This window comes from Peromyscus californicus, unplaced genomic scaffold (genome assembly GCF_007827085.1).
Source record: "Peromyscus californicus insignis strain IS unplaced genomic scaffold, ASM782708v3 Scaffold_15__1_contigs__length_86483966, whole genome shotgun sequence".
Taxonomy (NCBI): Eukaryota; Metazoa; Chordata; class Mammalia; order Rodentia; family Cricetidae; genus Peromyscus; species Peromyscus californicus.
Window position 1 is genome coordinate 62,151,270 of NW_026294447.1, and position 19,354 is coordinate 62,170,623.

Below are 19,354 nucleotides of genomic sequence, written 5' to 3' on the forward strand. Positions count from 1 at the left end.
CAGCCACAAAACCTTCCACCTACAATTTGTCCTGCCTACAAGATGTGCTGGGGTAAAGGTGGCACAGATCTTATGGGAGTGGCCAACCGGTGACTGGTCCAGCTTGAGACCCACGCCACAAAACGGATCCCACTCCTGACACTGCCCAGAGGGCCAGGAGCCAGAGACTGGATAACCCAGAGACCTAGGATACAACTCAACATGACTGGCAGGAAAAAAAAAAAGATACTCTGCTATACTCATAGACCAGAGCCTAGCATAACCATCACCAGAGCGGCTTCATACAGCAGCTAATGGGGGCAGATGCAGAGACCCACAGCCAAACATTAGGTGGAGCTCAGGAATCCCATGGAGGAGGAGGAGGAAGGATTGTAGGAGCCAGAGGGGTCAAGGACACCACAGGAACACAGCTCACAGAATCAACTAACCAGGGCTCACAGAGAGTAAGTGACAACCAGGGAGCCCGTATGGGTCTGACCTAGGTCTTCTGCATTTATGTTATGGTTGTGTAGCTTGGTGTTCTTGTGGGACTCCTAACAGTGGGAGTGGGGGTGTCTCTGATTCTTTTGCCTCCTCTTGGGACCCCTTTTCTCCTACTGGGTTGCCTTGTCCAACCTTAATGTGAGGACATTGTGGGAGGCCAGCTCCCACCTTTTAAAAGAGTTCCTATGAGGAGGAGAGAGGGATAAGAAACTTTTAGATAGAAAGATAGTGAAGAGGAGACAGACAGAAACACAGGATAGCTTCAGGAGGACCTGGGTCAAAACCCACTAGCCCCTTCTGCCTCTTCAAAAGGGCTTTTTATAACAACGCCAAAGGGCAGGCAAAAGACCTCCCCCTTGCTAGATCAAAGCACATTGCACAGCCACGTGTAGACCCTGTGTAGACCCTTCCAACCACCTGCTCACCACGCCCGTGGTCAAATCCATCCCCTTATGCAGCCCTGCGGGGTAAAGCAGACTCAGATTCTCGGACCCTGAGTAAGTTCTCACTAGGAAACTTCTGTGGGTCTCTACAGGATAGGTGCCGGTCAGATTGTAACTTGTCATGCTGTGTTTGGTTGGTATCCCCAGGAGACCTGCTCTTTTCTGAAGGGAAACAGAGAAGGAGTGGGTCTGGGAGAGAGGGGAGGTGGAGGAGGGACTCGGAAGAGAGGAGGGAAGGGAAACTGCCCATCAGGATTTAATATATGAGAGAAGAAATAATTATTTTTTTTAAAAAGGAAATAAAAAGCCATTGCTGAAATTCAGATGTTGCCACCAGGTGGCAGCCTAAGCCAGGGAGCAGCAGATGTTTGCTTTGTTTAAAAATTGTGCATGTCGGTGTTCTGCCTCCGTTTATGTATGCACTTGTGCATGCCAGTGGAGAGCAGAAGGGGCCGTTGGATCATCTGGAACTGGAATTAAGATGTTTGTTAGCTGTTAACTAAATCTGGTCTCAAACACTGAGCCAGCTCTCCAGGCAGTTCTTGACAGATCAGAGAGCGAACAGAACCAGGCCTGAGCTGTCACCTCCAAAGACCCTACAGTTCCGCTTCTGCCAACCAGGCCCCACTTGCTGCATCCACAGTCTCCAAAAACAGTCTTACCTGCTGGGGTCCAAGTAGCCAGATCATGAGCCTGTGAGGGGACAGTCCAGATTCAAACCACAACGAGGAGTCATGGGGATGACAGGACAGACTACCCCCTCCCCCCAACACACACACACACACACACACACACACACACACGCACACGCACACGCACACGCACACGCACACGCACACGCACACACACACACACACAGCAGCTTTCAGATATGGGACAACAGACAGAGCAGGACTGTCATCCTCCTGAAGGGACGAGTGAGCTGATAGCTGCCCTCTATGGCATGGGAAGGGCTAGTTACCCCAGACATCATGGTACCCTGCTGAGGAGAGAAATGTCACAGTAAGGAGGACAATGCAACCCCATGCGGCAAGGAGAGCGTGGGAGAGAGCAAGCTCTGGGCTGCCTAGATTGTCTGTGACCTGCGCCTGTGCGAGAAACTGCAGAAGGCTATGGAGGCCAGCAGTGGGCAGGGATGGAGGCTGTACACAGGTCACCATTTAGAAAAGAGAGCTCAGGACAGGCACACAGGACACGGGCCTTAGTCTTCAGTGGCTTAGTAACCACCCCAGTGGTGCTTACAGGCAAGTCTCAAGAGGACAGCTTTGGCAGGATAAAGTCAGTATTCATTCGGAGGATACAACAAAATCCAGCACCCAATAACATGTCAAAAGTGACCCAGCATGCAAAAGTGCACACACACACACACACACACACACACACACACACACACACACACACAAAGAATGTAGTGGATGTGAGTCCAGCAGGGAGACATGTCATAAGAAAGTGTCGTGCTTTGCTGTTTTTGTTATGAATGGAAAGATTATCCTCCAGGATTCCCTGCCACCCCAGTCTTTGTTCTTTGCACTTCTGAAGCAGAATTCACGCTGGGCACGGGTGGGTTAGGCAGTAGTCAGAGTTTATTTTTCGGTAGATAAGAAAGCAGAAGTGGGTGGAGAGCCGATGGAGCAGGGGCAACAGCAAAGGACTGTCTCAGGTGCCTCTGTTTACCATTTCTGCTGCCTGTGTCCACTCCTGTGGTGGTCTGGGTGGTCTTCCTGGAATCTCAGAAGTCCTCCTTACCCACAATTCACTGTGTTGCAGTTAGATGCATTGGATGCAGGAAAGTATATAATAATGTAATAAAGATGTAAAGCCCCATAAACTGAGAAGTTGGCTAGAAGGAAGAGCAGTGCCCTTGTGTGCTCCCCAGGAAGGGAGTCGTGAGGAGCCAGCTGAAACTTGCTTTGTAGTTTTCCCAGAGCCCCGACCTTCCTCTGGTTAGCGTGGGTACCTCATATCCAGATGAAGCCTTCTTATTTATTTCCTCACGTCCCTGACCTTGCCATTTAACCCCAACATTTATTTGAACTGTAACACTTTCATATATTGTAGATAAAGCATGAACAACACTCAAAAATGCATCACAGAAGAAAACAACGAAGCATTCACAGTTTATGTGATAACACCAAGAAATCCAATTTAAGCAGGACAGCGGTGGCACACACCTTTCATCTCAGCACTCAGGAGGCAGAGGCAGACAGATCTCTGAGTCTGAGGCCAGCCTGGTCTATAGAGTGAGTTTCAGGACAGACAGGGCTACACAGAGAAACCCTGTCTTGGGAAAAAAGAAAAAACAGAAATCCAACTTATAAGTAACCACAATTCCAGAAAAAATCATGACAGAAAAAAATGTTCAAAGAAACAATGACAAAATAATTTCCAAGTATGATGAAAACTATAAACCCATGAGTCCAATAACCCAACCAAGAAAAGTACAAATGAAAATACTGAAAAAACCTCTGAGATGGCCTTTTGACACCATGACGTGATACCTGCCGATGGTGTAAGGGAGAGAGTTTTGCTTTGGTTCTTGGTTTCTCACATTTTGGTTCAAGGTCAAGCACATAGGAGATGCTGGGTTTGATCCTTTGCACTGCTGAAAAGAAAAGGCCCAGTCAAGGTTAGCTGGGTCCACTGCTTTGGGCTGGGGGCCAAGCAGAACACCATAGTGTGGGAGCTTGTGGCAGAGGCAACTGTTCACCTCCCAGCAGCTAGGAAGCAGGCAGAGGGAGAGGAACTGGCCTGGGAAGAGGTTCAGATCCTAGGAATATACCCTCAGTGACCAGCTGCCACCAGCCAGGCCCAATCTCCAGAAGTTTCTAGCCTTTCTCAATAATGCCATGAAATTGTGACCCTACCAGAGGATTAACCATATGCCATAAAGTCATTTTGGTGGTTCACACCTGTCACCTGACACACGGGCAGCTGAAGCATGAGGATGAGGATTTCAGGTCTGCATAGTAAGACCCTGCCTCAAAAACAAAAAGTAGCTGGATGTGACACTGCACACCCTTAATCCTTGTTGTAGAATAGAATATTTGTTTAACTAAGTAAAGCTGTATTGCATTTGTTTGTGTTGCAGAATAATTGTTTAGCCTTCTAAAGATGTGCTGCATTTGTTTAATTATGTAAAGATGCGTTGCTGTTTTACCTTGCTGCCTAAGACACCTGATTGGTCTAATAAAAAGCTGAATGGCCGATAGCTAGGCAGAGGAGGCGTAGGCAGAGCTGGAGGGTAGAGAGAAAAGGGGAGCCAACTGGAGGAGGCAGGAAAGCAGGATGGACAGTACACAGATGAGGTAAATGAGCTTCAGGACAGCACACATATGAATAGAAATGGGTTGAGTTAAAGAAAAAAAAAGCCAGCTAGAAACAAGCCTAAGCTAAGGCCGAGCATTCATAATTAACAATAAGTCTCCATGTCATGATTAGGGGTCTGGTGGTCCAAGAAAGCCTGCTACAAATCCTAGCCCTGGAGAAGCAGAAGCAGGAGGATCTCTATAAGTTCAAGGCCAGCCTGGTTCTATATAGTGAGTTCCAGACCAGCTCGGACTACAAAATGAGCCCCTTTCTAGAAAAAGAAGATGAAGAGGAGGAAGAAGATGAGGAGGGAGTATATTGCACTGTGATTAGAAAAGATGCTTTGAAGGGACCTCAGGAATTGGCCAGACCCAGGCTCAAGAGTGTGAAGGCGAAAGCTCATGTGGCAGGCTTTGCACTGAGCAGAGTGCCAGGATACCCATCGGCGCTGTCCTCTGTCATAGCTTGTTTTATTACTGCTGTTACTGTTACCACAGAAACAGCAGATTAAGCTGTTTGGTGTGATACAACCATGTGTTTATTTCCTGACACCAGAGTTGAAGACTTCTGATTTGTCCTAATGTCAATAAAGCAAGAATCATAATAAAACACTCTTTTACAACCCCCAACACCAAAGCAACCCTCACAAACCTTTTTGTATAAAAAAATGAAAACCGCGTATTTTTAAAAGAAAATACTATATCACTTCCAAACCATTGGACATACAAGATCAAGCAAGTGTTAAAAAGATTCATTAATTTCAACAACGAAAAAGGAAAAGGGCATGAAGGAGGCTGGGGTGTGCTGTCTGCAGACCGCTTACCTGGCGTTGGCCAGACAGCCGTCATGGTGCCTGCTGTTGTAGCGCTCTGGAGGTGGAGGCAGGAGGATCAGAAGTTCAAGGTGATTCCCAGCTACACGGGCAGTTCTGTGGTCGCCCTGGGCTTTGTGAGACCCTGTCATAAACAAAAACAACAAAGACCCCGCCTTCTGTTTCTTCTTTTAAGCATCGAGGGAAAGCTTAGGAAATCAAGCTCAACGCGGGGTGTTAAAGGCCGGTGAACAAAGGCATGTCAGTCAAGGAGAGAGCACATGCCACAGCTGAGAAGACAAGGGAGCTGGAAGCTTCCTCACACCCAGGGACTCCACAGCCGCCATCAGGAGCCAGCCTATGACTCACATGTGTGTGTGACACTGGCGTGAATCAGCCTACAGCATTGCCCATCCTGTGAAAGTGTGGCCTGTTCTTTATGCACAGCATGTTGTACTTGTGATGGTGATATCATGCTGATGGAGTCACCCTGCTGCATTCTGAATCAGTCCTAGAGTGTGCTCCATCAACCTGTGATCAAACAAAACAGGGCGATTTCACCAGCAGCAGCCTCATGCACTTTAGTGGTTGTGTGTGTGTGTGTGTGTGTGTGTGTGTGTGTGTGTGTGTGTGTGTGCATGCACTTCAGGGGTTCTGTGTGTGTGTGTCTGTCTGTCTGTAAGCCAGAGGAGTCTGTTTTGTCCTGACATTTTCTCTGTGGCCACTTTGTCCTACAATGTGGCATGAGAAAAAACAAACCCCAAAGATGGTTCAGCATCCCAGCTGTTTAGATGCTGTGTGGTGAAGCTGAAGTCTGCCGAACTCTGAGTGGCCAGGAAGGACCATGAGGGAAGAGTCAGGCTGCTCCACAAAGCAAAGGCTGGAGAAAGACCAGCTCCTCGGGGTGTGGGGACAAGTGGGGACAAGTGGGTCTCACTTGGGTCCTCATGGACAGTTGGTCTCCTTCAGTCTCCAATGATCAAAACCAATCTGTTTGTCCGAGGCAATCTGGACACAGGGTGTCACCAAGCTTCCAGTCGTCATGTTGCCAAAAGACCTGTGCTGGGTGTCCACCAGCCCCTATGGGTCCCCAGGCTCCCTTAGATAGACTCAAGCTGAATCTATCCCAAGGTGGTGCCACATGCCACACCCAGTCCTGCCTAAGATGTGGCAGAGGAGAGGAGCTGTGGCTGACGGGCTTGGGCTTCCTTGAAGCCGCAGGGCCAGTCAGTTCTTCTATACCTGAAAACTACTTATTGAGAGCTTCAGGAAACCTAAGGTTCCCTGCCTGCCCTGCCCTGCCTTCAGGAGGAAAGCCCCTGTTCCACTGACCAGTACAAGAAGACACCGACCGAGTTCTATCCTGCCATGGTTATTGTGGTCTGTTTCATTCAAAATCCCTGAAGAACCATCCCTCAGGGTGTGTACCTGGAACACAGTGGTATTCAGGCACGCAGTGGCTTAACCTGAAGAGGCCACCTTCTGTGTCCTAAAGAGGATAACCAACTCCAAAGTTATCCCACAGGAAGTGAAGGATGGGACTCTTCCATGCACTTTCTCGACACAGGTCACTGAGGTCAGGCCCTGCCCTCAGGAATGCTACCCACCCTGTGAAGTTGGCCTCCTTCCCCTGAGGACAATCTGAGGCCAGACCCTGAATAGAGGCCCATTTGCCTGCCGAGGAGGAGGAGGGAAGTCAACCTAGACCCCATTCAAAGTAGGGGCTGTTCTCAAGACCCTGATCTAAAGGCAACGAGGTTTGGCCTTCAGGAGGTCCATCTTGGAGCGTGAGGGGAGACAGAATCCCTGCAAGGAGCCACTAGCCACCCTACTTTTATGGTCAGACCAGGGAACAGCCTCACCTGAATTCCTCAGCAGGGTGGGTCATGGCTGCCTCCACATCCCAGCTTCCCTTGCAGCTAGGTCTGGCCCTGTGACCAAGTCTAGATCAAGTTGTAGGTAATAGATAAATGGAAGTACCTTGTTCAACCCCCAGAGATCTCCTCTAGGTGTGCTTCATTGTCTCCTAAGGACATGGAGGTGATGGCTGAGCTTCAAAAGCCATTTTAAGGCTGTGAAGTTTGGATCCCAGGGTTTGGAGGCTGAAAGCTAGATTCCCAGTGACTGTGGCACTGGTAACTCCTCCAGACATGAGTCCTGGGTATGGTTAGTGGGTCAGTCAGTTTCTCTTCATTGTGACACACACCTAAGGCAAACCATTTAAAGAATGAAGGACTTATTTTGGCTCACAGCTTTGGAGGTTTCAACCCATGGTCAGCTGTTGCCATTGCTGTGGACCCATAGTGAGGCCAGGCATAGAGACAGGAGCAAGGAAAAGGGAAGCAGCTTGCTCTGAGGCAGCCAGGAAGCAGAGAGAGATGAAGAACCCAGGTACACAATAATACAAGATATGGCCTGCAAAGTTCTGCCCCCACCCAGAAACCTACAGCCTCCAATCAGGCCCCATTTTCCACAGTCTCCACCTCCTCCCACTAGTCTACCCATCACGAATGTATCAATGGACCAATCTGTCAATTAGCTCGTGATGCTGTTTGAACCACTCTCACTTGAGTCCCTGGTGCCTACAGTCAAACTTAATTCTGACATTAGGCATGTGACCGAGGGGCCCTCTCTAGGAGTAGGCAGGGTAGATTTTCTCTAGAGGAGAAAGTTCTCAGCTCCACCCTCTAGAGGCCCACTTGGTCCTGAGGTGGGGGTGGGGTGCTCAGAACAGAGAGGAAGTGGATGGAAGGGGAAGCAACAGGCCAGAGAGCAGGCAGGTGCCGCACAAGCAAAGCCTGCAGACGGTGGCTGGAGGCATGATGGACAAGCCAGGGCACCTAGAGGTAAGTGTCAGCCAGGCTGGGGCCAGACAGAGGACCTCGGGAGGGGCTTCTGTCTACTTCCCACAGCTCCATCCTCCCAGCACCCCATATCCCACAAAACACCCAGATTGGCCTGCAGACAACCACTCTTTGCTTAATCTATGAATCCAGGACCTGGATACCAGGGTCTCCAGTCACTGGGCAGCCAAATCCTGTCCTGCAGCTTAGCCCACAGGGCAGGAACTCCAGCCTTTAAGGCTAGGGAGGCTCAAAAACCCAGCTCCCAGCTCACCCCACTCCTGAGATGCCAGTACCAGAGAGTGATTCTAGGTAGACAGCCCCACTCAAAGGATGAGAAAGATCCAGAGCCCCAAGATGGGACAGATCTGCAGCTACTTAGAGCCACCCTTCCTGGCTCTCCTTCCCTGGCCTCAGAGTAGTTCCCAGTGGCCAGAAAGAGGTCAGAGCCCTGTGGCCCTTGGAGGTCCTAGGTTAGGGCTGCTGTGTTCTTGTCCTCCTGTCAGTCCAGGTACTTTAGGGAGTGAGAACCTTCTCTCAGAGGAGCCAGGAAAGGTGGGCCAGCAGCTCTGTGAGGGCTATCTCTAGTGACCCTGGCCCAGAACCTCATGTCTATGCCTCTCCTGGAAGTTATAAAGATGGGTAGAAGCCAGAAGCTGGGCTTCCAGAGCTGCCCAAGTCACCTGAGCTGCCCCCTGTGAGTTAGGGTAGCTCCAAGAGCATGAGCACTGCTCTGGGGTGGAAGTGACCTCCTGACTCCCCACTTCTGGGAACTCTGGTAAGAGGGTGCTGGGCCTCTGTGGGTGACTCTTCCTCAGCACACACACACCCACACACAACTCCATGCTCTTACTGTGGTTTCTAGGCTCCACTTCCCTGTAACACTGTGCTCCAGGGCAGACACAGCCCCAGGCCTGGCTCATGGAGTCCACTCCCTGTGCTGAGGCTAGCCACATTCTCTGTAGGCTGCCTTCCAGCACAACTCCTAGTGGACAGTGGGATGGGGCCTACTGACCCACAGAGCTGAAGAAGCCCCCAGATCCCAACACCCAGCCACCTACAATCATCCAAGGCATCTAGGCTGGGAGTGATGTCAGCTCCTGTCCTTATGGGTGTCTTTGCCAGGGCTGGGTGACCCATTTGCTGTGACAGGATTTCCCCATCTGAGGCCGCACTCAGAGCTTCAGGGCCTCCTGAGGGGCTGCCTCGGCTCTGTAGAGTGACCATTCTGAGCGCACAAAGCAAGTTCTCCATCCCACCTAGCTGCAGCATCCCTTCTGGTACCCTGCCCTGGACAGCAGTGCAGGGGTCCAGACTCAGCTCTCGGTGGCCCTTCTGTCGTGCCCCACTTTTCGGCCAGCTGTCCATCCTGGGGCCAAAACAGGGGGCCAGCTGGGGAAGGGAAGCAGCTGTTCATGGCTAATAAGAAAGAGTGGATGAGGCAGCCAAAGCAGAAATGGTACTTTCAGACCTGGTTTCACTTGTGGTTGGAACAAGGAACCGAGACACATACGCTCAAGACACCCGCATCAGGGGAGACCAAGGGGAGCCAGCGGGGACAAGCAGCACACAGCCTGAATGGGGCCCACAGAAGACCTCATCTGTAGGCCAGATGCCTGGGGTCTGGAGTCTGGGCTGGCCCCATATCTGAGCTGTGATTGGCATCTGAGCGTTGGAGTGTGCATCTGTAGGGACTGCTTAAGGAGGTGATACCATGGAGCTGGGGTTGCTGGTGACACACACTGTTCTGTACAGATGCTGGCACCTCTCCAGACAGCAATGGAGGTCCCCAAGTGGCCACGCTATGCTTCACCCCATGGTCCACACAGCAGAGCTGTCATGGTAGGCAGGTGAACCTAAGGGAGGGCTGGCTGGGGACTCAGCATTCTAAAAACAAGTTTGAACCCAATTTCCAAACAGAACCACGTTCAAATTTTAAGTTTCCTAAATATTAGGTTCTAGGGCTTGATTAAAGGGTACAAAACCAGCCTGGTGGTGGTGGTGGTGGTTGTGGTCATGGTGGTCATGGTGGTGGTGGTGGTGGTGGTGGTGGTGGTGGTGGTGGTGGTGGTGGTCATGGTGATAATGGTGGTGGTGGTGGTCATGGTGATAATGGTGGTGGTGGTCATGGTGATAATGGTGGTGGTGGTGGTGGTGGTGTATGTGCCAGGCCAGACCAAGGCCATCTGGACTGCTGCATATCTTGTCCATGCCTCATCACTGCAGGTAGAACTGCAGACCACCGACCCCAGGCCTTGCTCTATGTATCCCTCATCTCCCCTTGCTTACCCCCAGAAGCCTGGACATTATCTCTTACAGTATAGGGAGAGATGTCTTGGCGCCTAGGAAGTCTGTGGGGATGTCTCCTCCTGCAGGTACTGGGGATGCTGGCCGTACTGGGGCTCAGCTTTGTGACTCTCACCTTGATCCTGGGGCAAGTGCCCATTTCCCTCACCAGTCATCAGATGTGCCCTAAGGAAGTGCCCTCCAGGTCCTGGGAGGTCCTGGGAGGAGACGCTGGGCAGCAGAGTAACTCCTGTCAGTGAGTGAACACTGGGGGCTCTCGGGGTTGTGGGGGTATGTGTCCTGGCTGGGTGCATCAGTGGGTCCCTAAGCGGGTGATATAGGTCACAGAGAGGCCTTGATCATCCCAGGAATGGAACCTGGATTCCCCCAAGGGAATTCCTCGTGACCTCTTCTAGGCTGAGCATGCCCTCCCTCAGGAGCCTCACTGTAAATTCTCCTAAGTATCCCCACACTCAGGGTTTGCGGGGCTCAGGCTAACCCTTCCCACTTTACTGTCCCTTCTTCTGTACCTTTGACCTGGGTTAGGGCCCTGGAGCTGCACTGGGGCAGTCCCTCCAGTTGGGCAGCAGGAATGGAGCAAATCGCTGACTGGGCCCCTTTTGGTTCTGTTCCCAGGCTCATCCTTGTGGAAAGCATCCCCCAGGACTTGCCATTTGCATCTGGCAGCCCTGCTGCCCAGCCCCTGGCCCAGGCTTGGCTGCAGCTTCTAGACTCTGCTCAGGAGAGCGTCCATGTTGCCTCATACTATTGGTCGCTCACTGGACCGGACATTGGAGTCAATGACTCATCTTCCCAGCTGGTTGGTCCTTGGTTTTACTTTCTGGTTTTGCTTTTTTGCACTCAGCAAGTCAGGCTCAGCCGGGCACAGGGCTCAGCTCTGGGTTGGGGCTGATGTAGAGCAGCAAGGCCACATACCCCCGCCCCCCGTTGGTGGCTCCTGGGGGTGGGGGCAGAGGGACTGGGATAGAGCACTTGGCTGTGCATGATGTCATTGATTTGGCTTCTAGTCATGGGCCAAGACTTGGCCTACCTTGAGCTGTGAAAGGGGCCAGCCTGGGGCAGCTTCTCATGCTGGCTTGGCCTTTCAGGGAGAGGCCCTTCTACAGAAGTTTCAACAGCTCCTGACTAGGAACATCTCCCTGGCAGTGGCCACCCACAGCCCAACACTGGCCAGGACATCCACTGACCTCCAGGTCTTGGCTGCCCACGGTAGGTGTCTGCATGTTGAGGTTCGGCTCCACTGTGTGGCTGGCACCATGGGACAAAGTCAAAGGCAAGCAGGATTGCGAGGTGTGTGGGCAAGCTCCTCTATTTGCTAGGACCCTGGAGGACTTGAGCCCAGGGTCTACGGGGCAGAGAAGGGGGACCTAGATAAAGCCTTGGGATAGAGGCTACCGTGAAAAACACGAGGCGGTCGGCATAGCCATCACCACGGCTCTGGAGCTGGACCGCCTAGAGGAATCTCAGGTCAGCCTGTGCCTTTGCTTCCTCACCGCAACAGCCTTGATCAGCAAGGTCGTTCTGAGGGTGAACGAGTGAACTCAAAGGCACATGTCTCTGTTAGGCTGTGCTGAAGCCAGCATTGAAGAGCCAGCTATCTGTCTGTCTATCTGTCTATCTATCTATCTATCTATCTATCTATCTATCTATCTATCTATCTATCTATCTATCTATCTATCTTTCTATCTATCTATTATCACAGGTGCCCAGATACGACAGGTTCCCATGAGGCAATTTACAGGAGGTGTCCTACACTCCAAATTCTGGGTCGTGGATGGGCAGCATGTCTTCGTGGGCAGTGCCAACATGGACTGGCGGTCCCTGGCTCAGGTGGGTTCCAAGACCCAGGGATGGGGGCCCAGGAGCAGCTTCTCTCCATCCTCAGGGGCTATGATTGTGTCCTCAGAAATCCGAAGGAAACTGGTATTATGAGAAGTTAGCAAGCAGAAACTTGGGTCACATGCCAATTTTGTCATGCCTCCATAGTGGGGACCAATCATAGAGCTGTTATAAGATTATAACCAGTTATAAAATTTTACACGACCTTGCACTCGGGCCCTGGAACAGCTTTTAAGAACTTGGACAGACACTCAGGTCACCGCTCACAGGGGAAACACAGCTCACAGTGTTGGGGAGACAGTTCAATCGGTGAGGTGCTTGCCTTGCGTAAGAACCTGAGTTCTAGCCTTAGAATCCATGTGAACAGCTGGGATGGGAGCAAACACTTGAGGTCCCAGTGTTGGGGGAAGTGGAGACTGGTGGATCCCTGGGGCTCGCTGGCCAGCCTATCAGCAAGCCCCAGGTCCCAGTGAGAGGCCTTTTCTCAGAAAGCAAGATGGAGGCCTGAAGAGATGGCTCATCAGCTAAGAGCACTGGCTGATCTTCCAGAGGACTGAGGTTCTATTCCCAACAGCCACATGGCAGCTCACAATAAACTGTAATTAGTTCCAGGGGATCTGATGCCTTCTTCTGGCCTCTGGAAGCACCAGGCACACACAGGCATACATGTAGGCAAACCATAGTCATACACATAAAATAATCATAATCATCAACAAGGTAGACACCTCCAGGAGTATGACACCTAAGTTTGTCTTCTGGTTTCCACACGTGCACATGTACCTGCACACACATGGACACACTTGCTCGCATGTACATACACGTGTACAGAAAGTAAATGCAGATTACAAAGCCCAAGACTTTTTAGAAGTGATGATTTCAAAGACTTGAGTAGAACAGTAGAACAGTATGTGATTAGCATCTGCACATCCCTGGGTTCAATCTATGTCAACACGTTCATACATGCACACACCTACACACACAGCTGTTAGTGCAAACGGTAGATATAAACATCAGGAGCTATGGCTCGACTGAATTTAACAATGGTTTTGTTTCCTTTGTGTTTTCATGCATTTTCTACTGTATTTTCTTTGGAATAGTGTTAAGGAAAACAGGGACCCTGGTGCCCCTATCCCACCCTGGAGTTGATGCTGCCTAGTGGCTGCCAGCTGAACAGGAATTGCGCCCTGCCTTACATCCCTGGTGGTTTCCACACAACCCCAAGGGATCTTTACTCTCCATGTCTACTGACCCTGATCCCTGCAGGTGAAGGAGCTGGGTGCTATCATCTACAACTGCAGCCAACTGGCTCAAGACCTTGAGAAAACATTCCAGACCTACTGGGTGCTAGGGGCTCCCCAAGCTGTTCTCCCTAAAACCTGGCCTCGGAACTTCTCATCCCACATCAACCGCTTCCATCCCTTGCGAGGTCTCTTTGATGGGGTTCCCACCACAGCCTACTTCTCGGTAAGATGGCTAACCCATAATGGCCCTGGGGCTGCTGCAGGAGGCAGGCTCCACACTGGGCCGCATTGACACGCAGGATGCTGGGCCAGCACCAACAGTGAGAGAGAGGTGCTGCGAGGTGGCAGACCTGAGGTCCAGGAATCTCCAGGCTGTTGAGGGGGCTTGGGGGCCCAGAGGCAGTGGCTGGGCTCTGGAGAGGGTAGGAGAGGCCCAGAGCACGAATTACTCTTTACTCTGAGGGGAGGAAGGCGATCACAGTACCTACCCTTCCACCACAGTGGAGGAAAGCTCCACGTCAGCCCAGACACTGGTCCAGACCAGAGACCGCGGCAGATGGAGCAGAGCCCCCTTACATGTGTAGAGCCCAGCTGGAGAGAGTAGGTCTACTTCCCAGGCAGGACAGACCATGACCAGTTAGGCCAGCCCCCTGGAACCCAGGATGCCTTTAGTGGCTCCTACCCAAGCCTCAGGAGCACCCCTGGGCATTGGGAGACTGCCTCTCTCACCACATGGGGTTTCTTAGGGCCATGCAGGGTGTGCAGTGTGTGCAGTGGAGTCATGAACCCAGGGAAAGCCTGATTCAAGGGTGGTAGCTAGGGGGCGGTGTTCTGAGAGACGCCTCCCCCACTACAGGCCTCACCACCCTCATTCTGCCCCTATGGCCGCACCCGGGATCTGGACGCAGTGCTGGGAGTGATGGCGGGTGCTCACGAGTTCATCTACGTCTCAGTGATGGAGTACTTCCCTACCACACGCTTCACTCACCCTGCCAGGTGGGTCTAGATGAGGTCCACCCTCCTGACTGGCAGCTCCTAGGCACAGTTTGCCTCCAGCTGAGACTCCTGCTCATCCCAGTTTCAGGCAGAACACTGATCCCCTCTTCCCAGGTACTGGCCCGTCCTGGACAATGCACTACGGACAGCGGCCTTCAGTAGAGGTGTGCATGTACGCCTCCTGATCAGCTGCTGGTTCAACACAGACCCCACCATGTTCGCTTATCTGAGGTCCCTGCAGGCTTTCAGTAACCCCTCAGCTGGCATCTCGGTGGATGTGGTAAGAAGCTGACCTTATGGGTTGGGGGGAAAGGAAGTTTCTTCTCCCACCCTGCCCACCCTAACTCACTCTTATTCTCGGAAGAAAATCTTCGTTGTGCCTGTGGGCAATCACTCCAACATCCCATTCAGCCGTGTGAACCACAGCAAGTTCATGGTCACAGACAAGGCAGCCTATATAGGTGAGTGACTGGGATAAGGCATGAGAGGACAGACAGCTGGACAAGAGAGATGCACTTGAATGTTCTGGGAATCGCGCACTCGGCCCAGCTTGCCAGGTGAAGTCCTGGTAAAGAACCGACTGCGCCTACATGAGGGGCTGCCCTGTCTGCAACCTGATGGCAACAGACTAATCAGTGTTCTGAGCTGCTCCTCAACCTGTGGCGAGGGCCACAGCACAGGCTGGACTGCAGGGGACACAGGCTCAGGAACCAGGGTCTCTCTCCCTCCAGGTACCTCTAACTGGTCAGAAGACTACTTCAGCAGCACCGCTGGTGTAGGCCTGGTTGTCAGCCAGACGACCCCCAATGCCCAGCCAGGTGTGACCCCGGTGCAGGAGCAGCTGAGGCGGATCTTTGAACGCGACTGGAGTTCCCGCTATGCTATGGGCCTGGACAGTCAAATCCCAAGCAAGGAATGTGCCTGGCGGGGCTGAGGCTTGACCCCTTTGACTCTGGCCTACTGCTCTAGGTGGACACCAGGCTTCCATTCCACTCAAGCTTAGAAGCTTAGAAAGCAAAAGTCCGTCACTCAGGGCCTGAGATCGTCATCTGGCTAACAGCTGCTGACAGAGCTCCGGGATAAAGGACGGAGGGGATAAAGCAGAGGAAGGCCCACAGTGACACGGAAAGAAAGCCACCATACATAAGTGACCCCAGAGCCCAGCTCTCCCTCTCTGGCCCATCCATGATCAGTTGCTATGGCTGTCCCCAGATGTAACGTTAGTGCTGTCCGGCTATAACCACCAATAAAACCCTGCCACTGGCTTGCAGGCCCGACCCAGGTCCAGAGTAGGCATTTCTGTGTCATTTATCCCCCACTCTTGTTTGGGGTGTGTGTACCTATGTTCATGCAGGTCCACATGCCATGCATGTACAGTGGCCAAAGGTTGGCACTGGGTGTCTTCCTCCACTTTAGTTTTTCAGACAGGGTCTCCCTCTGAACCTAGGGCTTGCTGGATTGGCTAGACTAGCTCGTCCACAGGCCCCAGGAATCCTGTTTCTGCCTCCCCAGCATTAGAATTACAAGGCACTTGTCTTAAACCTGGGTGCTAGAGATCCAGATTCAGCTTCTCATGCGTTCACAGCAGGAGCTTTACCTACTGAGCCATATTCCTGTTCCCTGTGAGTCACTTTCTCACTATGTGTGGGCCCTGATTTCCTGCCAGCCTCCAAGGGCATGCTGAAATGCTTTATCATGACCGCACCCACAGGCCTCTCCTGCCCAGGCAAGGACTCTGCCTGCAAGTGCTCCCAGGATCAGGAAGACTTAGCCCCTACAAGGGACAAAAATTCACCCCCTAGGCCTACCTCCATCAGGAATCCCTCAGGATATCCCTCTTTGGATACCCCAAAACAGCAATGCTGTCTCACAAGCAAGGTGTCCTGCAGAGTGTTCCAGCACCCGAAGCAACCTCTCCATCCGCAGGGAGTCCCAAAGACTTCATGAATATGGCCACTCCTGCCAAGCCCTGTGTTCATGAAGGGAAGTCTTGTCCACCCCTGGCCCTCAGAACTGGGGCTATGTGGGGTGGGCATGAGCTGTATGAGCAACTGAGGAGCCCACTTTCCAGCCTCATTAGGAGCTGGAACTGTGCCTCACTGTTGTGTGGGGACAGGGCTGAGGAAGTGGGACAGGGTGGGACTACAGGGATGAGGCCAGGGCTGCAGGGGCATGGCTATTATGGGGGTGGGATCAGGACCCTGTCCAGAAAGAGTGGGTGGCATCCTGAAGACCAGTATTAGAACTTTTGACGTCAATCCAGAAGGACTGGATGCAGCCTATGGGAGCTCACTCGATCCTGTGTGCCAAGGCAGGTCATGAAGCCGTGTTTAGAATGGAGTCCTGACTTTTTAAAATCTATTTATTTTAATCCTGGTCGAAGACCCCCACCCTCACCCTCCCCTCCCAGTACTTCTTCCCCATTCCCTCCCCCACTCCCTAATCCCTTCCTCTTCCATGTCCATCCAGGAAAGAGCAGGTCTCCTATGAGTATCAACAAAACATGGCACATCAAGTTGCAGTAAGACTGGAGCACCTCCCCATGTATTAAGGCTGGGCAAGGAGACCCAGTATGAGGAGTAGGGTTCCAAAAGCCAGTTAAACAGTCGGAGGCAGCCCCTGTTCCTGCTGTTAGGAGTCCCATAAGAGGACCAGGCTTCACACCTGTAACATAGGTGCATAGTGAAGCACTATGAACCCAGGTTAGTTGATTGTGTGAGCCTTCCTGTGGTGTCCTTGACCCCTCTGGAGTCCTGGCTTTTGGTGCTAGACTGTGTGATACTGAGTTGGAAGCCTGCCTCAGCACCCAACCTCCCACTTGTTTCTGACCAAGACTCGGGGCCTCCTGCTCTGCTGCTGTCCCAAGGGTTATATAGTGACAGGAGCTCAAGGATGGTTTGGTGGTGTGAAGATCCTGAACGGAAGTCCAGGGTCCTCTGGAGTCTTCAATAGCCTCCTCTGCCCTCTCTGTCTGCACTCATGGAGAACTAACATGGTCACACCAGGCAGGGGTCAACCTCCTGCTATTTCATCAGTGCCCTTGAACCCACCTGCCTGAAGGACACCTCAGGCACCAGCATCCCCATCTGTGCAGAAGGTCCCTTAAACCCAGCCTGCCTCCCTACCAATTGTGTGAAGATCTGAAAGTGTGGCTGCCTGAGGCCCGGAATCCACACAACCTTGCAGGACCCGACAGTTGCTGGGGATGAGCCAGGCCAAGCTCTGCCACAGCTGTGGCTGCTCCCTGTAGCATCCCACCACGTTCCAGGTCCTCCTGCTGAGAGTTACACCTCACCCAGGAGCAGAGTCTGCCCCTGCCCCAGCTCTGCCCTCTAAGAGTGCACACATGGGTTTGCTCTGTGGGCCCTGCATGGCTCTCAGACATGCTCCAGGAGAGATCCGGGTTCATGCTGTCCTGCTGGCTTGGCCAGGAAGGTTCTGTTTCACTCACTGGTGTCAGTACTAGACTTCGTGGTCTGTTCTAAAAGAGACCCAGCTTGACAGACTTAGGAGACCCTGGGGGTATGGTACCATGACATGGCCCTTCTTGATGTGGCAAACTAACTCTTAATGGGCTCTGTGGTACCCAGCTCCTGGTACTCACACCTCTATGTACTCTCACCTTGAGTGTGGGCAAGACTCATGTCTTGTTGTCTCTAAAAGGACATACAAGGAGATGTCACCTTGCTGTGGGATAATGCTCTTGTACACTGTAAAGATTTGTCACTCGAATTGGTTTAATGAAACACTGATTGGCCAGTAGCCAGGCAGGAAGTATAGGCAGGAAAACCAAACTGATAATGCTGGGAAGAAGGAGGGCGGAGTCAGGAGTCGCCAACCAGATACAGAGGAAGCAAGATGAGAACGCCACACTGAGAAAAGGTACCAAGCCACGTGACTAAACATAGATAAGAATTATGGATTAATTTTGCTGTCCAGACACAGAAACTTCCGCCTCCATCACCTCCTCAGCTGAGTGACATGAGAATGTACCATCATCTGGCTGGGCGTCTGTCCCTTGATGGCTATGTGGTTAAGTCCATGTGATAGAGTACCCAGTGGCCTCCAGGCAACAAGAAGCTGAGGCCTGTTGTGCCCACCCACTCCCAGGTAACTGACACAGCCAGCAATCATGGCAACCTCAGTGGCTCCTACCCTTCCATCTGGAAATAAGACATGGCCCCTGCTTACATCTGATGGCAGCCTTGTGGAACCTTGGACAGAGGGCCCACCTAAGACAGGCAGGGACTCATGACCCTTAGAAGCTAGGGATCATAAATGTGTGCTAGACAGACACTCTCTGTTGTGCCATTGGGCACACACCAAGTTTGTCTGGTGTTTGGAAGTCAGGCCAAAGGGAGGCTAGGTACCCTGGTCAAGGATGACAAGCTGACCAGTTTTCCAGAATTTTCAGTCTCCTCAACTTGGATGACACCCCCATACTGTGTAGCTACTCATGGGGACATGGAGAGAAGGCCCAACCTCTCTTCCCTGACCATTTCCCTGTACCTGTCAGCTGCCACGCTTCTGGCCCTCTGAGGGCATCCTTGGGAGTGGCCAGCACCGCCCCCTTTGCCGAGTCTTCCAGGAAAGCTTAGTCAAGCCACAAGCCATCCTGTCTGAGACAAGGAACACCTGTTTGCAGCGGCCGTGGGAATGTACAGCAGTAACAACTAGTGTTTAACAGGTCGACCCACCAGACCCACCTGATGGGGAGCCCCATCTGGCCAGGCCATGGGGTCACTGGCTGTGGAAACCGGTTGTTCTCTGGCTGTAATTTCTCTCATGTGCCACCACATTTCTCCGCTAAGAACTGCTATGAGTGTTCTCCACTGCTCGTGTGTTTATGTCAGAATGTATTCCATCTTTGGGCACACATAGAGCTGTGGATGTTCTGGAAGATGATTTCTGTTTAGGCTGTATAATTCTGATGTATAGAAACAGAACTAGGATATTTTACATTATCAGACTGACATAGGATTCTCAGTCTGTTTAGGCTGTATAATTCTGATGTATAGACACAGAACTAGGATATTTTACATTATCAGACTGACATAGGATTCTCAGTCACCAAGACAGCCTTTT

The 19,354-nt window shown here is 52.0% G+C and overlaps 1 protein-coding gene across 1 annotated transcript; it reads left to right on the forward strand.

The window, feature by feature from the left end:
• The first annotated feature begins 7,796 nt into the window (after positions 1-7,796).
• On the forward strand, positions 7,797-15,551 carry Pld4 (phospholipase D family member 4). Its single transcript, XM_052738223.1, has 11 exons — positions 7,797-7,889; positions 9,642-9,728; positions 10,262-10,428; positions 10,809-10,992; positions 11,282-11,402; positions 11,896-12,023; positions 13,296-13,496; positions 14,130-14,269; positions 14,384-14,549; positions 14,634-14,730; positions 15,001-15,551. The coding sequence occupies exons 1-11, from the start codon at positions 7,863-7,865 to the stop codon at positions 15,201-15,203; spliced, it is 1,521 nt and encodes a 506-aa protein (XP_052594183.1). The 5' UTR covers positions 7,797-7,862; the 3' UTR covers positions 15,204-15,551.
• The last annotated feature ends 3,803 nt before the right edge of the window (positions 15,552-19,354 follow it).

What these genes read in the sequence shown, in the direction of transcription:
- Pld4 (XM_052738223.1), top strand. Translation starts at nt 7,863, where the DNA reads ATGATGGACAAGCCAGGGCACCTAGAG. An exon ending in ACAAGCCAGGGCACCTAGAG is followed by an intron (nt 7,890 to 9,641) that starts GTAAGTGTCAGC and finishes TGTTCTGTACAG; the next exon opens with ATGCTGGCACCTCTCCAGAC. An exon ending in CTGGCATCTCGGTGGATGTG is followed by an intron (nt 14,550 to 14,633) that starts GTAAGAAGCTGA and finishes TATTCTCGGAAG; the next exon opens with AAAATCTTCGTTGTGCCTGT.